The following is a 20,525-nucleotide window of genomic DNA, read 5'->3' on the forward strand; positions in this document are numbered from 1 at the left end:
TAATGAATGCATTTGTGGGTGGTTGTTGAGTGTCATTATGAAAACCATGAGTTGCAATGATATTAAGGTTTTACTTGCACAAAAAAAAAAAAAACAATGACCTTGCTTGAACAAGTAGGATGAAAATTATTACATTAACCTCATGAATTAAAGTAAAAAAAAAAAAATGAAAGTTAAAATTTGAATGCTTTCATATTTGAAGATTGTTTGAAAGCTGCTCAAATATGGCGTTACAAATGGACGTATTGGGTTTTTACTATTTGAACGCTACAACAAACATGTAAGACCTTTAAAGCATTAAAAATCTGTAGCCTTTCTGTAGCTCTAGCCTCGAGCTGTCCTATCTACCGAGCCCTTGTGCATGAACCGATGAAGCCTGCTTGGATAAGAATCTGAATCAGAATGCCCTTTATTGTCATTATAGTCAGTGTACAACGAGATTTGAGAGCTCCCCTCTCCAGTACAAATATAAATAAAAAAAATAAAATAATGATAAATACAATAAAGGCAGCGCAGTGGGTGACTGGTTAGCACAATGGCCTCGCAGTGCATAGGTCGTGGGTTCGATTCCGGTTGTGGCCTTCCTGTGTGGAGTTTGCATGTTCTCCCCGTACCTGTGTGGGTTTTTTCCGGGACCTCCGGTTTCCTCCCACATTCCAAAATAATGCATGGCAGGTTGATTGGACACTATGAATTGCCCCTAGGTATGAGTGCGGATGGTTGTTCGTCTTCGTGTGCCCTGCGATTGGCTGGCAACCAGTTCAGGGTGTCCCCCGCCTACTGCCCGAAGACAGCTGGGATAGACTTCAGCACCCCCCGCGTGTGGAGAAGTAATTAAAATAATGGATGGGTGGACTTTGATGTTTGGAACAGTCCAATTGTCATAAATTTAATGCTGAGATTGCAAAATCGGACATTTTCACTTCAATTCAGGTCAACTATTTAATGATAGTAAGACACCTACCTTTGTGACACAAGTGTGGGAACAAGGTGTACATTTAGGATACACAGCTACGGAATGAACAGAAAATGTCACGTTTTTCCAATTAAGACGTAGTTATTGACAAGTGTAAATAAGAACGGTCATGAAATTAATAATTGTGCTAAACTGGTTCAACAACGTACAACAACCAACCGTTACTGTTTACCATGGCTGTTCATAAATTCACATTAGGCTGAAAATGAACACTATAGTTCAATAATTTTAATAAGAATACATTCAAATGAAATGATCATATAGTAATGCATCTTGATTGTTGTATTCGTACAGCTTCAATGGTTATTGTATCATAACTTTGTTCACCACATTTAAATCATAATGAGTGCATACATTCTGCTATTATTCAGCTGTAAAAGATCATAGTTTAATTAATATGAAGATGAATTTTTCAGAATAGAAATTATACCAAGATTGTCATCATGTACTCCATATTCCTAGCGTATAATGTTTTTTTTGTTCTTTTTTTTAAATTCTTCTAAAACATTGAATACATTCATAAAAGTAATCTGATGACGTATGTTATTATTCCCCCTTTGCCTTACTGGTTTGATCTTGACCACAATATTGGTTTTCAACCTCACTTGGTTTTATATCGATATTGAGATTTGGTCTTCCATATTCAGATCTGCTTCTTTGATATTGGTACATCTAATAAATCTCTCCTTGATCACTGGTTTTCATTCCCTTTCTGATCATTCCCGCTGTCATTTTTATCAGCGCAGACTATGGCATCATTTCCCTCATTCTGAGCTTCTTCGGTTTCTCCATTCCTGATGTTTAAGTGCTCAGTCATTTGGTCATCAGAAGATGTAACAGTCTTATTCTCATCTGGAGTCTCATCCTTATTCTCATCAGCAATTTTATCTGCATTTTTATTCTCATATGGAAGCTCATGATTACTCTCATTTGGAGCTTTATCTGTAATCTCCTCCCTATTCTCTTTGACAACCTCTTCCTTTTTCTCATTGGCATTATCATCTTCCTTATTCTCATTGCCAAGTTGATCTCCAGCTTCATCCTTACTTTCATTCGTGCTCTCATTCTTTCTCTCATCTGAAACGTTATCGGTTACCTCATCCTGACAGTCATTGGCAAAATCATCCTTATTCTCATTAGTCCCTTCCTCATTAGACACATTGGGGAGCTTCTCTTTTTCTTTTTCTTTTTCGGAAATCCTATCATTGTCCTCATCTGTGGCATCCTTACTGACGTTTGCTGCCACTTCACTCACATCTGCATTCTTTTCCTTACTCTCATCTCCAGCGCTCTCCTTACTATGGCCTGAGGCCCCCCCACTCTCATCTGGTGTTGCCCGACTCTCATCTGAGGCCCTCTTACTTTCATGTACTACCTCATTCTTCACTACCTCCTCTGCCGGCTCTTCAGACACTGCAGTTGCTTCTCCCTCATTTTCATTCTTTGCCGCTTCATTTTCCTCTTCGGCACCTCCTTTTGTTAGACTATTTGTCTCCTTATCTGCCTTTTCTTCTTGGAAAAGTGAAGTGTCCTTTTCAGAGGTATTTTCAGCAGAGGCCCCCTGCTTTTCTTCAGTTTTTTCGACAGTCTCCTCTGGTGATTTGGTATCGTCTGATGCAAGGTCCTGCAACATAACAGAAATGGTTTGTATCTCTTGATTACTCAAATAATTTTAAATGCATGGTTAACTATTTAATACCTCATTTCGATCAAGTAGATAACTTACTGTGATGAAATGGTTAACTGTGATCCATTGTAAAATATGGGGCAATTGAATGATATTAAAAGTAAGAGTAACTCAATTACTGATCAATGTTAATCAGCGAGGTGATGAGAAAATCACTTCAGTCATTCTTTAAGATATAGGCATCAGCTGACCGCTGTTCATTACCGTGATGGTGGTGACAACAGTTAATAATCTTTGTTATAGACAACACAATAGTCGAAAGTGTACCTCTTGAGTTGACTGGTCTAGGGATTTAATATCAGCATTCCCATCATCGGTTTTCAAATCCAAGTCATCTAAGAAGAAAGATGTAAGAGGAAAAAAAAGTTATTAAAGGTGGTCAGATGTAGTCATGGACATCAAATTTTACAATTTCATACAATCATTTTCTTAACTTGTGTACATAAAAAAAGAGAAGGGGATGTTAAGATTAAATTCAACATTATAATAAATTCAACAAGTGATAATGACATTATTTAAATAGTTTAATATTTACTTGTGTATGCTTTTATAGAAATGTTCCAAACTGTCACTTCATTCTAAAAAAATGCATGCAGTTATAAAATGCTGTCTATTAATACTCCTACTGTAGTTCAAAATTCATATCCATATTCTTCAGTCCATTTCAAGTGTCCACCATCTCTGAACATCAACTCCCTACAATATCTCTGAATATTTCTTAGGTGCTGTAATTGACATGTTAAAAACAGATGCTTTCAGGTTTGCACAAACACAGCACAAGAAGGACACCTGGTGGTCATAAGCAAAATAACACCCGTCCCTCCTCCACTTAGTTTCATGCAAGTAAACAACTTGTCCAGACAATGGAACTGTTCAAGAGAGAGCCGTAAACATCTTTAAAAGCTCACAAGGGATGGATCACTATGGGTGAATTGAAGGTCGGAGGTGAATGAAACCAATTAAGGTCATATGACCATTGTCATCATCGGCTTCACGAAAGCTTCAGTCAGGCATATTAAATTTTATATATATATATATATATATATATAAATAAAAGGCTTTTCTCCCTCATGTTAAAAGAACAATTGTTGATAATTTAACCTTAATGCGACACATTAAGATCATACAAATTATTAATTTACATGAGAAAGTTCAAGCGTGTCTCTATTTTTGGCCATTGCGTCGACAAATCACCTTCTTCGGTTGGAAATTCTTTTGCTGGCCAACCAGGGCAACTTCAATGCTGCCTAACCTCGAATGGCAAGTGCTTTAAAAAAACTAACAACAAAAAAATCAATCTGTCAAAATCCCTCCTGTAAATTATTGGATTTTTGATGACTATCATATATTTCACTGATATTTATATGAATAGTGGATTCCAATGTCTTTCACGTTTGTTTTAATGGATTATCAGTTGGTTGGTTTTGTTGCCTTGAAATCATCAGAAAAAGAAAGGTCATATTGTGTAATAATGTGCAGCATTAGGAAAAAAAGGACTCCCGGGGCAAACGGCTGTCAAATTCTTCCTGCCAGACTGAATGAAGACATCATACTGCAACACAACAGCAACAACACAATGCTTTTTCATTTCAAGCAGTCGTTACAAGCCTGGTTTGTTAGAGTGCAAAATGAAAACAGAATATTCAGCTTCAGACTGAATATGTGTATGAAAGACCTAAGAGTAATTATCGAAAACGGCATAAGCGGAATTCAACTTCTTGCTTTGATAAACACTGTCATTTAAAAAAAGAACGCTGTATGAATGTGAAATTTCCGATACAAATAAACAAGAGAAAAGGCTTGTAATTCATGTATGGAGTTTACCTCTCCTCATTTAGCACTGGAAGTACAAATTAGAGATTAGAGGAGTTTCAATTGCAAAACTGATTGAAATTTTGCTCCGGTGGATGATGAAACGTCATGAGAATCAGAAAAGACCTTCAATAATATTTTATGGAAATAACTTGCACTCATCTGGAGCAAGAGCAAAATGATTGAGTGTCCAAAGGAAGCGGTGGACGAGCAGGTATTGGATATGAAGATCAGGTCATTAAAAGCAGGATCATTAATAACAGTAATATACTTCTCACATTTGGATTGAAGATCTGCAATTAGGTGTGTTCGTGCGTCTTTTTCTGTCATTATCATACAAAAGCATATGATCTCATACGCACTTTGTCACCACCGACAGAGGACTAATGCACATTTGATGATCTTTCAATCACCACTAAGTAAAATCTAATTATTGTGTTTTTCGTCAATACGAGATGCTGTTGGTTCATGCTCCGCTGTTTTTATCTTTTAAAAATATTACACGTGTTTACAAGCCCTTTCTAAAAGGAAAAAGATCCAGCTATTGAGTTCTAGTATTCTTGTGTCAAAAAAGGCTTTTAACCACATCGAGTAACCTCAAATGTCAAATCACCCCCGATGTGGTACAATTTGAAATTCCATTTTGTGTTGTATGGCTTTTGCGCTTTCCTAAGATTGACGTCTTTTTCTTTTCGTTTTTATGTTAGGTGTATGGCAGTTTAAGGAGGAATGAATGAATTCACTTCCCCATACAGATGTTGTCTGACCTCATGTTCCACTGTCCACATTGCTTTTACGAAGCGTGATGTAACTGCACTGAGAAAAAAAAAAAAGCCAATTCTACATTTAGCACTTAAGATTCATAGTCAGCACACCAATGATGTAGCACTTAAGTAACTTAAATCACTCCACACAGCTCAAAGTATATTTTTTATTTACACCCAAAATGGATTCCTCTTATAAGTGCGTAGCTGAGTTATGGTGGCGTGTAAAACAACATGAGCGCCAACTCTGAATGGCAATTAAGAAATGTTGCCACTCAGCAAGTAAAGCTCCATTCACTGACCATAGTCCTGTAAAAACATTTAATGAGAGTAGATCCCGAATCCACATGAGACTCTTCGCTTGTTTATGGCAATTTGACATACTAAGAAAAAACCAAAACAAATCCATCTGCTGGATACTTATTCTGATGGATTTGCAGCGCCATCTGTTATAGTCGCCCTCAAAGACACCTAGAGCCTGTTGGATTTTATTACGTGATGAGTAAGTTTTAGGATTGTAATACATAATATAATGAGCACATTCAGCACATCCGTTAATTTAGGGTTAGGCTGTCTTAAAGCGTATGCCTACATTACAAATATTGTGGCGCGGTAGCCTACTCATTAGCACCTTGCCTCATAGTTTAGTGTATGCGGCCTTCCTGGGTGGAGTTTGCATGTTCTCCCTGTGCCTGCGTGGGTTTCCTCCGGGTACTCCGGTTTCCTCCCACTTTCAAAAAAATGCATGGTAGGTTAATTGGACACCCTTAATTGCCCCAAGGTATAAGTGTGAGTGCGGATGATTGTTCGTCTTTGTGTGCCCTGTGATTCTCTGGCAACCAGTCCAGTCCGAAGACAACTGGAATAGGCTCCAGAACGCCCGCAACCCTCATGAGGAGAAGTGGCTCGGATCATGGATGCACGGATGGATATAAATATTGTGTAATTTAGTGTTGTATTATATGTTCTATGTAAAGTTTTAACTCAAAGTTGAATTAAATAATATGTTTATTTGTAAACATGGGTGGGCAAACAGGAGCAGATGGAGTGTTTTGGTAACCTCACCTCATTGGGGAAAAAAATACATTTAATTTTAAATGAAAATCAGCAAAAGCAATACAAATAAATATCCGTGCTTGACACACCAGAGTATTTAGAAAATAAAACATGAACAAGGTTTATTCATTTAATTTTTTTTTCCAAGTTTGGCGGGCCGGATTAAAATGTTTAATGGGCTGCATGTGGCCCCGGGCCGCAGTTTGCCCACCCCTGCTCCAGAGTGATCGTGTGAGGTTAAAACGGACTTTTTTGCCATTGTTGTGCTGCAGGATTACAAAACAACGACCAAAACTGATTCCCATCAAACATTAAAAGGTGGTATGTGGTGAGGGAGAACACAACTCATTTTGGTAAGATTCCCAATAAAGGTGTGAGTAAAAGAAATCAGTTTTACTTTTTCACTCTCAGAGTCCACTTTCATTGCTGATCATCCATATCCTCATCTGGAGTCTCACTTATGGGACTGGAGAGAAACATTTAGATTTTTTGTTGATATATTTCTGATGGCTGTAACATGGCCTAGTTGTTAACTGCGCTGCTTAACTGCTGTCTGCTAACACCTGAGGTCCTCTGTTCAAATCTCTTCTTTTTTTTCGGATACTCCTCCCATATTCCAAAAACATGAATGTCAGGTAAATTAGTGCCGAACGGATGTGAATAATTTTGCTCTTTGCATGCCCGGTTGCCGAGTAGCTTAGGGCGGATTCTGCCTTTTGCTCAGTCAGCGTGCATCGGCTTCACATCATCCACAACCCTAATGAGGTGTTTGGCTTTTGTGGAGCTTCACTTGACTGAATTAGCAGCTTTCTAAAAGTTGGGTGATTTTTCTTCTTCTCAGTCAGTATCCATAAGAATTGAGCATTATTAGTCGACTAAAAGGCAATAAATAACACATTATTGATGTACAGGCATACAAATTGTGTCCGAAAAGTTCCAGGAGAATGATTGCTCAAAGATGTTTCAAATCCAAACAATGATTTTTTTCCCTTTCAAAGTAATCCTCTCAGGACTCTCACACACTTTCCTAGCCTCGTCTGGCAACCCCTCATACACCCAGAAAATTTCTTCCAGGAACCTCCATAGCACCGTTTTGACGACCATCTTGATGTCGTCCATGTCTTCAAAATGCATCTTGATTTTACGAAAGAACTTCAGTGAGTAGAGAGGTTGCTTCAGCACAACGTTGACAATGTAATGTTCTTCTCTGCCAGGAACTGTCAGATGCTCAGGACATTGTGAGTTGTCCTGCCACAACTCTTGCCTCTTCTCACCCACTCAACAAAGCAAATTTCAAAGCCAATATTGAATCGGAAAATCCGTAGTTCAGGTTTAAAACGCATCTTTTGTGACGCCTGTCCTGGAACATTTCTGACACCCCTTGTCCAAGCCCTGTATTCAGCTCCTACGTGCGATGTAAACATTTGATTTCTGTCAAAGCAATATTATGCCATTTAAATTAGCCGAAAAAGCAGTTTGCATACTTGGCGCAGACACCTTGCAAATTTGATATGTCCCTGCGAACTGTGCAAAGCAGCTTGGATTTAAAATGACAGAAGTGAGGGAAATGTGTGTCTGTGAACGTGTCAGACCCTACACTCTGCATGTCACAGTTAGCAGCCATACATGTCGCTGCTGAAACACTTGTTAACAGATTAATGTGGCAGATTAGTGCTGCCACCCCGCACTTTAATCCCGTAATCCTGCATCAAAGGGTCATAAAGAACCTTTTCCTGCTGCAGTAAAAATGGGAGATGAGAGGCCCCAAATAAAGAGGCGATAAGGAAGGATGGCCATGTAAAAAAACACACACACACACACAGTATACACTAATAACACGTTGCTCACTCAATCCCTGAAAACGATTTGTGCAACAGGGGGAAAAAAATCATTTAAATATTGCCGTCCTTCATCCTTGAGCTTCTTTTTGACACAGCCACACCATATTTGTCTTTGTGCATATGCCTCCCGTCTCCCAGCGCTGTTTTGCTCTGACAGGCATTATAGATACATATGCTAACATGGATAATTCCCCCTGGCAGCATCGCCTTCTATGACACTAAAGGCTCTGGGTTGATCTGGCTAGATGACGCTTGTACATACACACACACAACACGCACTCACACGCACACATGCATTCTCTCAATGAGCAGCCTTCCCTTGCATACATTTAACTTTCTAATAATACCTAATAATGAACTACGTAAATCCTCAAATTTGAATATTGGGGTAAAACATGTCGCTGGAGTCTGACAAGCATGAAATTGTGCATGACTTTAGAATGCCCTAAAGAGCTCAGTTCAGTAAGCACGGGACTAACTCTGGCGTGTGTTGTTTTTTTAGGGAGGTGGGATGAGGGTAGGGGTTGTGACTGGTTGTTTGGTAATACACTCCTAAAAGGTGTTAAGACTTAGGAGAGAACAAGAACAAAAGAAAACAAAAATGCAAAACAAGACAACACGTCAACGGTTCAATAAATAGCACAAACAATGTGGGACAATCCAGTCTAGTTCCTCTTTCCAGTAGGAATCTCATTATCATTTTCAAAATAATTTAAATGCAGTGTTTCAATCTCAAACACTATGTGCGCTTTGACCGTGCTGATTTGAAGAGGAATGAGGGGAGCTGCTTTGATTGGCTGTGTTTCATCCCACAATGGCGCAAAGAGAACGTGTGCAAATTGAGGAAAATAGCAAAAGAAAGAAAAGCCCACCCACGCGCAAAAGCCAACCAGATACATTAGTAGGAAATACAGACAATAAAAATTCATTGAGAAAAAAAGGGGATTTTCTTTCTAACTGAATTGTGAATTTCACACTACAATGCAAAGCGTCGGAAAACAACTAAATCAACAAAAATCCTTCACAATTTTCTCCGAAGATGAAGTTTTCAAAAGGTGTGTACAACAACCCAACACGTATTTTTAAGATTTTGAAAATACTCTAATGGTTTGGTGTGGACATGGCCTTAATGTCGCCTTCAAACTTTGATATCCGTCCTTGACTGGGAAAGGAAATAACATAAGTGGACATAATGGTGCTCCATCATGTGACATACCGCAAATTGAATTTGCTCCTGCTGCATGAAAAAGATGGCGCCTCGTACATGCATGAAAAGGAGGCAGTGGGCTTTTCAACATGAGGTTTTGTGTGAATGAATACCCTTAAGGCTTCAATGCTGGCCCTGACTTACTTGGCTCTATTTGAAAATCACTCTACACCTCCACTACTACCTCCAAAAGGTCTGACACAAAAGGGCTGTAATAATCCCAAAGAGAGAGAGAAAAAAGATTCTGTTGAAAAGAAGACCTTGGATGATGAGTTACGGGGTCTCAAGCAGCGCACTTCCTTTAATTGCAAAGTAGTCATATCTTCACTATTAATGTGCAGTATGTTAGTAAAGTGTTACTTATGTAGGAGTATTTCAGAGTTATTTATGGACCACAAAAAAAGGAACAAAGCGCCAAAACTAAAGATGCTGGGACAAATAATGAACAAAGAGTAACTAACTGGTAACAATAGTGCTCATGTGGGAGGTAAACAAGATGACAAGTGGCCTTGCTGGCCAGTAATTTGATGTCCAGATGATTATGGGACAGTGCCCCAGTCGGCCAGATCGAGCTGATGGCACAATAATGGGGGGAAAAAAACATGATACTTATTAGGTATTCATTTGTTATTCAATACAAAGTAGCTATATAAGCATATTTTACAATACTTCAAATGGACTGTTTCCAAATTTGGAATTTTTCAACAGGTTCCTACTGACTCCTGGTGTTTTCTGCACCTAACTGCCAAGGATTACAGCATGGTATAGGTGATTGATTTAACTGCTTCAGGAAAAAAAAAAAATCAATCAGACCGTGAGCTCTATTTTATAGACATCACATCAACGCTGTAGTGATGGACAAGTGAAGCTTCAAGAAGCTTGTATGATAACTATAAATTACTCCAAATTGAACTCTCGGTTGAAAAATGCCATGGACATTTCATTAATGTACTTTATCTTTAAAACAAGAGGATTAAAAAATATTACAAGTGCTTCATGAAGCTTCATTTTCCGATCACTATGGAGCACACATGCTAGTGGATCCTGAGTTTTGAACGAGACTTGCTGCACGTTTGACAATTTGGCAGAGGGAATGTAGGCACACTGACGCAGTACGGAGAGTGTCGCTCGACATACACCTGGCAGAGTGACAATTTGGTATCTGAAAATGACATCACAGTGCCTAAAAGCTCAGATAAAGACTGTCACAGTCATGTGACATGCGCAAGCTGAGCACTTGGGCACTGTGATGTCATTTTCAGTTGACAGCAAGTGGCAAAATGACGGTCCCAGAGATAGATAAAAACGGTTAATTTACATTACACAAATATTAATTATAATTGTGTACTTAGGCTGGTGGGGATGCTCAAAGCACATTATCGTAAAGAAAAAAAAATACTCGACTTCCCCTTTAAGTTTTCAACATCACTGTTTCCTGTTTGAAACTAACTTTTGTATTTGGAGTCCACATTCATTACCAAAATAAAAGCATACTGTTAAAGTGTACTTAGATATTCTGCTGTATCAAAATTAGTCTGAATTGACTTCCTCAAAATATTACAAGGGTTACAGTATGTTGTTGTTTTTTTTTTTAAACAATTCATTCCTCTTTTGCTGTAGCGCAACCTTTAAATAATCATAATCAGTTTTGATGATTAGATACAGACTTGACCAAGAAGTGTTATCCTTCTCTTTCATACAAATTGGGTTTGAATGTACTGTACAAAACAAAATAATGTATCTTGCCTAGCCAGGAGCCCAGCCCTAAAACTCTCATCTTAAAATCACCCCTGCATCCATGTGTAGTCATGAGCGGTCAGTCTATTGTTTATTTTCCATTCAGTTTGCTATATTGCCTCAAATTGTCACCATACGGGCTTGTTGGCAGGGCATTTAAAATATGTAAAGCACTACAATATATCATCAAAATTATTTTGCATCCATGATTTTCAGGCCAAATTAAAATATATTGCTACCCTGCCTGGTGGTGAATTGAATTTTGAGCAATACCATGAACCATGTTCAGGGGAGACATAAGAATTTATTAAGTTTACAGTCCATTGAACAGTGGACAGGGTGCTTGCAACCATCTCATCTTGCCTTGCCTATCCTTCATTATGTCCATATCTGAGGATCTCTACTTCGAGTAACGGGCTCTTCTGTTGATTTCCAGAGCTACAATTTGGTCCCAGCAAGGGGCACAGACAAATTCATTTCTGCTTTGATGACTCTAAATTGAGAGATTAACCAAATGATAGGCAATTATCCAAAGCCCAGCCTTCAATATGTCCATGCATTTTCAGCCCGTCCCTCCCCAACGCTCACATCTCCAACTAATCATCGTGTTTGATTGCACATATACTCTCTTTTCTCACTCGATTTTACTTATCTTGTATTCCTCCTTTATGTTCACCTTTCATAACAGCTCGCACATCCTGACTTCTCATGAGAGATCCTTCTCTTTATTTGCTCGGCTGTCATCTTTAATTAAGTGTGATTCAACCATACTGGTCACATTTTTGGAGGAAAAAAAACATCAAGGTTCCTTTTCTATTCATGGAATAACAGCATCAGAAGTTTGGTTGTCTCTTGATGGAAAATGAAAGTTGTTTGAGAGAGAGCGAGACAGAGAGAAAGGGGGAGAGAGAGAGAGAGAGAGAGAGAGAGAGAGAGAGAAAGAGAGAGAGCGAGAGCGAGAGACAGACTTCATGACCTTTGCTGCATGAGTTGTCGCGCTACCACTACCCTTTTTCCTTGTGTTCTCTGTCACTTGCATCTATGTTCACTCTAATGAAGCAGAAAAGTCTGAAGCTTTCCACATTTCTTTCATATTCCCTTGGTTCCAACAAGATGACAGACAGTGAAAAATGGCCACACGCACAAAAAGTGACCTCACTGTCAGTATAGCCAGCGCGAACGTTTCCTAGTTGCTTATTTCTTATTTATCATCTTTCAGACCCAGACTCCTATTTTATAAGCCCGTCTTCCATGTGCCTCCTTTTGTCACCAATCTATGTACACCATAATTACTTTTTTTGCATATATATATATATATATATATATATATATATATATATATATATATATATATATATATATATAATAAATATATTAATTAATCATTTATTTATTTAGGTCAAACAGTGACGGTTGAAACAAACAAACAAACAAATGAGAGAGGGACAAATAAAACTTCTGTTAATGATTCAAAAGGTCATGTTCACTGTTCAATTGTCTAGTCTTGTTTCCTGAGATGTTTGTCACTTAATCTGTGGCCAATGTAATCCAAGGTGAAATGAACATGGTCATCTGGAATGATGTTAATTTACAAAAGGTCCAACAATTGACTGAGTAAAAACATTTTGGGTCACATATACAGGTTTTACAAAAGCATGAATTGTTACAAATGGAGAAACTCTAACCAAAGAAACTCACTCTCTAAATTGTTTAAACACCAAAAGCTTTGTTAAAGATGAAAACAAGCATGAATCCTCCTACTGCAACGGAGGTCACTTAAGGTCAGCCAAAGCCTGTCAAGTCCCCTCATCAGTAAACTTGCAATGAGCGTGCTCTAACCGGAAATTGTGAGCCTATTTACGATATCAGAGCCAAGTGAAGGTGACGTAATGTGTTTCTTGTAAAAGTGTTTCATGTCATCATTGCCTACTTTCACCATCTGCCGCGGATCAACTACGCCTCTTAGTGGCCGTTTATGGAGGCAGCAGGTTACGTAAACTTGCAAGGGGCTGGCATTACGTCATTGTACAGAAAACTGCGAACGTCTGTTAAGCATTAATTCCAAATCCTTGATAGCCATCTTGAAGTCTGTTTAAGTGAACAATCAAAAAATAAAGTTTCACTAGTAGTGCCACCTGCTGACACGACCTTAAACTGGACAGTATTTTTTGCAATTGTCATGCAAGTGTCATTGCACCCTTTAGATGTGATTTAAATGAATGGTGCCGGCTCTGAATGGCTATTAGTTGCCAAATGCATACATGTACACTATAAGCAAAGTGATGGCAAATAAAATGGCATTATCTCGTAAATTAAGCAAAAAAAAAAAAGGCTTTTTACTGAGACCTTATCCCACACACGCATCCACACGTGCATGCACGCATCCTGGCCGATTTAAGTCAAGATACCAGGGCTAATTTTTGTGTCTGTCCACCCCTGTCTCTTATGCATAGTCAGCTGGGATAAACTCCAGCTCACCTTTGACCCCGATGAGAACAAACGGAACATGGATGGAATTCATGGTGAATAGTGAGTGTCTTGAATTTTCTGTTTATTAAAAACAGAAATCAACACATTTTTACTACAGTCTTTTTAATCAGAGATTCAAGTGAACCTTTTTCTAGATTTTTTTTTTATTTCGCTGAATACAAATTTGCCCTTGTGTTTTCTCTAGTAATGTGTTTTGTGATATTTATGAAATAAGGATTAGGTTCAGCAACAGGTGGACTTTTTTTTCGAACCGGTATAGCTATAAATAACGCATGGTAAATGCACACTGCAAAAGAAAAAAAAATAAAGCCAATTTTTATTTGATCAAGACCAAAAATATGTTTAGGGACACATTCAGCCAACTCTGATTCAAATTTGCTGTTGACCAATGTAAATAGACTGTACAAATCAAATACAAACAATATGTAAATATATACTATAGTGTTTCCATAGATGAAACTGGATTCAAAGATTAACATGTGCAAATATGTTAAAGTGATGTTTGCTTGAGTGTTACCATTGTCACAGAGGGTTATGCTCTGGCCACTCCTCTTCAACCGAAGAGACAGCAGTCTGGCCTGAGAGATTTCTCTGACGATGTATGACAGGTGCTCTCTGTTCCCGCCCTTGATGTTAAGAGGTGAGGCCTTTGACTCGCCATCTCCACTGTCAGTGCTCCGGACCACTGACTTTCTCTGGAGTGAGATTAAGTCGGAATTAAATTGACTGTGAGGGCCTAAACTCAAAATAATGACACACTGAAAAATGCATAATGAATTTCCCCATACCAGTGGTAGGCAACTCCGGTCCTAAAGAGCCACTGTCCTGACACTTGATTCGAATGATCAGGGCTGTCAGCAAGCTTCCACGGTGCTTGCTGACGAGCTGATAATTTCAATCAGGTGAGTTGAGTAGGGAAACTTCTAAAACAGGCAGGAAAGTGACTCTTTTGGATCGGAGTTGCCTACCCCTGCCACAGACTAACTTGAAATTAGGTACATACAAACGTGCATTCCATCATAAATGTGAGAAGAGGGATGTAATTGCCAATTTAAGAAAGTTATGTTTCAAGTTTTTTGTGCTGAAATTGTGTCTAAAATTCATGTTCAAATGACTTAAAATCAGTGACAAAAAGAACATGTATTTCTCACATTTCCATTTTGCTTTGGGGATCTGTAGATTGGTGGAAGCGTGCCCATTTTCATTCTGGAAACAAAAAAAATCAACGTGTGCTATTATTATTATGATTATGATAATTATTATTAGTAGTAGTAGTAGCAGTAGTAGTGGTAGTAATAGTAGCAATAACATATTACACCAACATGAATTAAACACAATTAATGAAAATAATTAGGTACAACCTGTTTCATTTACAAATCTCTGGTTGAATATGCAAAGAAAAGCCTGACCTAATGGACAATAAACACTTGGGAAAACTTAACAGCACAGAAACTTGTCAGCCTAAAAGTAAGAATGAAGGAATGAATGAATTAATGAAATAAAAAAAAAAAAGAATTTTCAATTTCTGTTTGGCTGCAGGCCTGCAATACAATGTGTGGAGCATTATAGTGTCATTTAATGCTTACCCATTGAGCCGCCGAGTCCCTCGAGGATTGCTGAACAGTAGGTCAGCATAGGAGAGCTTCTTAAATCTCTCTCTGCCCACGGCCACATAAAGCTGACCGCTCTCCAGCTGAGTGCCATCAGTCACCTGCTGGCCTTCATGAGTGTAAAGACTAGCAGAGAAACAAATAAAGAGTCCAATGGGATCATATATATAACAAGGCAAATACATCATACAAACTAGTGCAGTCATGTATAAGAACACACAATGTCGGAGATCATCAATGTTAGACTTGACACAAGGACTGGCCAATGTGTTCAAATTCATCTCGAAGGTGATTCGTGAGCTCAGGGTCAGGCAAATTTTTTCACACCAAACTTTTCCAAGCATACAGTATTAGGAATTTTCTGAGTACACTTGGACACAATCATCCAACTCGGGGCACAAATGGACAACCAATCAAACTTTGTCTATGGACTATTTAAGGAAAGACTGCTTTATTTATATATTGCAATCTGCTTCACAGAATTAAAAATAAAAAAACAGCATTTATTGAGAGCATTTAAATAATAATAATAATAATAATAATAATAATAATAATAATAATTTAAAAGCATGAGTGTCTATGTCTGCTCCGTGACTGGCTGGCGACCAGTTCAGGGTGTAGTGCGCCTTTCGCCCATAGTCAGCCGGGATAGGCTCCAGCACCCTCCCGCAACCCTGTACAGGATAAGAGGTGTGGATAATGACATTATTTATTTATTTATTTATTTATATTTGCACCGGAGAGGGGAAGCTCTCCAATCTTGTTGTACACTGAGTATAATGACAATAAAGGGTATTTTGATTGAGAATCTTAACAAAAGGCATGTGCCATCAAGATAGGCAGTTAATTCTTTTTATTAAAAAAAAAAAAAAAAAAAATCCAATCTAGTAATACCTTCGCACACCGCCAAGGACTCTCAAACCCATCTTCTCCGAGATCATCTCTAGTATTCTCTCGAACTGGCTCAGCATCCTCTGGTGAATGAGTAGCCTTATTACAGGATTCATAGTGTCCCCATTTGCCACCACACTGAGTACAAAAGTACGAGCATCGAGCAGAAATTACTCATTGGAGTAAGTGGGTTAACCTATACTGTATTACCAGATTTTTACATTATAACAATGTTGTTTCAATTATATTCCGTATGGTATGATAAAGAAATTTCACGTTCATTAAAAAAAAAAAAAAAAAAAAAAAAGAGTTATATAAAAATAATTCCGCGCAACAATGATGAGACGTCAAGTATGAGGGATACCTGCACTCACAATATTGGACATGGCTCCTTAATTGGTTTCAAGAACCTAGCGGACACAGAAATCCGATTTGGTGGAAGTGGTTTGGCCTGGATAGAAAAGTAGTGAAACAATATTATATATGCAGTTATATTACAAAAAGGAAACTTTTTTTGCTTTGAGGAGACAACAGTAACTCAAATAAATAGGGCAGATCTCGCAGGAATTGTAAATTGGCGTAGTTGCCATCATAATAAACATGAGCAAAAGTAATATCACATCTTGTGCAATGTAGACATGTTTATTCTATTTCATTTTTTTCAGCCAAAGAGAAAAGGCAAGTGTTATATTTCCACACCAAGAGGACTTGCCTCATCCAAGTTACAGAGTCCCTTGTAATATCGAGTGCTGATTGCATAGAAATGGCTCAGATGGTCTCATAACACAAAGAAATCGACTGTGACTCTACTACTCAAGAAAAACCGGTCGAGTATTAGCAGGTCTCTGAATTCATTGCATGTGTAAAGGATTAAGCTAGATTTTTAGAACAAGAATGTGTGTAAACCTATGGATGCTATTTTTTAATTTAACATGTTTTATATTATAGCCATCTGAAATAAATGCATTGTCCATGATGTCAGGTGGAATAGCGTGATTTTAAGCATTTAAGATGATCAATGAACAAATAATTGTGTTTCTTTATAAAAAAAAAATCAAAAGTAAAAAATACACCAACCAATTATAGTCAGTTAAGAGTTCTTTCCACTGATTGACATAATAAGCCATGTTGAATAGGGGAGGGGGATTTGTGGTCCTTGTATAGAAGATTGCTACATTAATGTTAACAAGTAATCAAATAACCAAGAGTACTCAAGATTCTGCGCCAAAAGACATCGTGCATACAAGGGAATAGATTAAAGCAGGAGGACAAACAACCGTTGGAATAAGGACCTAAATTATAGTCTGGTTTGACTTTGCACATTATTGCATATTCAAGTTGGACAGCTGGTGCATTTTTTCATATTAATATTAAGTGGTGCGGCTACCTAAAATTCTCCTGCAACGACTATGCAACAACAAAAAAATTCAGAAAAAAAAAAATGCATTCAGGTCATTATTAAGAGAAGAAGGATGTGAGAAGCGCTTTGATACAGCTCCAGTTGTGAAATGCGCTGTATAAATAAAATTGTATTGTAATGTATAAATTATTTTAAGTTAACACATCATTTTAATTTAAAACTAAATTAGGTTGGCATTTCAATGGGCTCACCATTGATGTACTGTAGATGTCATTTTTTTTTATTTATATAATTTGGTATGGACCTTTTCTTCAATTAATTCAAATTTTGAAAATTTAACAAACCAGTGGCTGATTTTATTTAGATTTTTTTAAATTAGAGACCCAGACCATACAGTGGACAATAACTTAATTTCTGCAGCATGGAAGTATCCCCCATAGCAACAATGTAGATTTGACTTAATCCTCTGTGGTTAATAAGTGGGCAAATTTGGAGCCTTATCCGGCCTCGGAAAATTATTGAGATTGACGGCAGCGATTTCAAAACCTGTTCAATATTTCCAATATCAAATCCTTTGTATGTGTAAACCCAGGCTGGTCGAGCCACAGACCGCATGATTTTTGTGTGCAAAGGAACAATAACCAATTAGGAAGTCATCTGAAGGTTGGACTGTCGCCTGACTGTGTGTTAACCAATTAAGAATCAATCTTAGACTTAAACCCAACAAATATGATCCCACGGTCACACTTTCGGGCTTACCTGCAATGGAAGAGACTGGAACATCTTTCTCTTCTTAGAGCTGATCTGTAAATAACTAGAGACGGGAGATATAAAGTAAATAATGAATATTCTTTGTTCATTACTGTCAAATACACCGTGTTTTGTTTCATACAATGCGCTTTATCCAGACTGATGTGGTCTCAGGGACAGGGGATCAAACCCACAACCTCTGGGTTGGAAGACAACCGTTCTACTACTGATCCATGCCTCCCCTTTCCGACATTAGTTTTTTTATATGCAACTTTGCATATTTGAGAACAAACCAATGGAGCAAAATTTTGCATAGCAAGACTTCAACCACAGGTGAGTCTCACAATCATCAACCTATTCACTGACAAATGGAAAATCGTACTTTTCAATAAGTTCTTCTCGAACTTGTGTTGGCCACCTTATTGGGTAGATCTGCACAATCCACATAATATGTAGAAATGCTCAAAAGAAATCAGAAAGCTTTTTCTTCCCCGATTTCACGGAGGTATTAATTCAATAATGTGTGTATTTTAGCGAGTGATTCTAAAGAGGAATTATTAGGTTACCTTAATTTTTGAGTGGCTAAATATGCTAATACCTCCCAGTATGATCATTGTCTGCGATTGGCTGCCAACCAGTTTAGAGTGTGCCCCGCCTACTAACCAAAAATAGCTGGGATAGGCTCCAACGCCCCCGCGACTCTTGTGAAGAGAAGCTGTAGAGATAATGGATGGATGGATATATCTTTGTTTGTTCCTTCTGAACAACTAAACTTGAGTTTCATCAGTCCACATAACAGTTTGCCTGTAATGTTGAGAATGTTCTATTTTGCAATCTCCAAACATGTCGTAATGTTTTGGGCAAAGTGGTGGTTTCCTGCAACATCATCCATTATTCTCATTAGAGAAGCGGTTAGTATGTGCCAGATTTTTACAAGAATCTTTTAACGACACCCTAGGATTGATTCTTCACTTCATTAAGCATTCTGTGCTGCTCAGTTATCTTTACAGGATGGTCATAGAGTAGAGTAGCAATACTGCTCAACACTTTCCAATAATAGAAATATACATCTCATTGCCCATATAGCAAGTGCTCTTTTACTTTCAGGTCATCATGATGCATGCATCGCCTTTGATCTAATTTGTTCTGAGCTGTGACTCAGCATGGCTGCAAAAAAGGCACAATAGTCTATCCCTTTGACAAGAAATGCAAAGACATTTCTTAGTGAGAAATGTACAATAATATAAATTGAATTGCATGCTGTCTTAATTTCCATCAACATGTTGAAAGGGGTGATGATAAATTGTGGAATGTTCTGTTTTCATAAAGTTTACTGTGGATACTGGCACTACAACAAGATTAAGATTTTTTTTTGTTACTGTCAATACAATAGTTGAGCATATATGGCACTCGGCACTTAAGAGATGCAAACAAATATGAGAGATATTCTCGCTTCACGTGATGAAGGTTATGCAAGATTCTACACGCTATCAAGTGACATACATGTGGCAGCATTTTAACCCCCCCAAAAAAAAAAATTTAAGGCGACAATGAAATATTTGTTACTTACTCTAACTTTTTAAATCGCTCTCTCCCAGCAGCCACATACTGCTCCCCGCTCTGAAGGTTTTCCATGCAATCCACTTTGTGTCCTCCGCGCGGGGTATAGATGTTCCTCACGGCTCCAAACGGGGCTTGGATTCCACCCGTAACTTCCCTCAAAAAAGTCTCAAAGTTGCACACTCTCCTCTGATTAATAACAACTCGACGGGCTTCGTAGTACGGGTCACCATTGCGGAACATGAAAATATTCTTCACCACCGGTTGGGACAGAAAGTTCGGCTTCTCCGAGCCCATCCTTGTGCGTAAAACTACTTTTCCCTCCCGACTTTTTTTACAAAATGTGCGCTCGTGTTCACCTAAAGAAACAACGCGGTTAAGCCATTTGCGTAAAATTAGATGAAAAAACGGCGCATTTTATGAAGTCCAGTCGCTACAACAGTATATTTCCATGAAGCGTAGAGAATTGTCTTTTCGAAGAGCTCGCGTGGTTGTCGTGCGCACGGCTGCGCTCGCGGAGTGCAGCGCTAAAGAGCCAAACGGACCTCTTCCTAAGGGCTGCCTCTCATGAGAGCTCATCTGTTGGGATGTATCTATGGAAACACACATTACATTTCCCAACAGCAATTAAGAGTTTGTCCATCTCTGAGCTGAACTGGATGGGCAAAAGGGTCGCAATTCAGCGAATGCAAGCACCAAAATGCGCAGCGAACGAGAATAATAGCGCACCCTGCACCAGGGGAAAAGCGTATGTGATATTTAGATTGCGCGCTACGTGTTGCAA

At 38.3% G+C, this 20,525-nt stretch overlaps 1 protein-coding gene across 1 annotated transcript; it reads right to left on the reverse strand.

The window, feature by feature from the left end:
- Positions 1–1,114: 1,114 nt before the first annotated feature.
- Positions 1,115–20,038, reverse strand: dcdc2 (doublecortin domain containing 2). Its single transcript, XM_088307302.1, has 9 exons — positions 19,752–20,038; positions 18,191–18,245; positions 16,446–16,522; positions 16,075–16,209; positions 15,157–15,306; positions 14,722–14,776; positions 14,088–14,265; positions 2,931–2,998; positions 1,115–2,600 (listed from the first exon to the last, which is right to left on the reverse strand). The coding sequence occupies exons 1-9, from the start codon at positions 20,036–20,038 to the stop codon at positions 1,668–1,670; spliced, it is 1,938 nt and encodes a 645-aa protein (XP_088163428.1). The 3' UTR covers positions 1,115–1,667.
- Between the last annotated feature and the right edge of the window lie 487 nt (positions 20,039–20,525).

This window comes from Idiotropiscis lumnitzeri, chromosome 10, assembly GCF_059441095.1.
Source record: "Idiotropiscis lumnitzeri isolate Australia: NSW breed Sydney's pygmy pipehorse chromosome 10, RoL_Ilum_1.0, whole genome shotgun sequence".
Classification (NCBI taxonomy): domain Eukaryota; kingdom Metazoa; phylum Chordata; class Actinopteri; order Syngnathiformes; family Syngnathidae; genus Idiotropiscis; species Idiotropiscis lumnitzeri.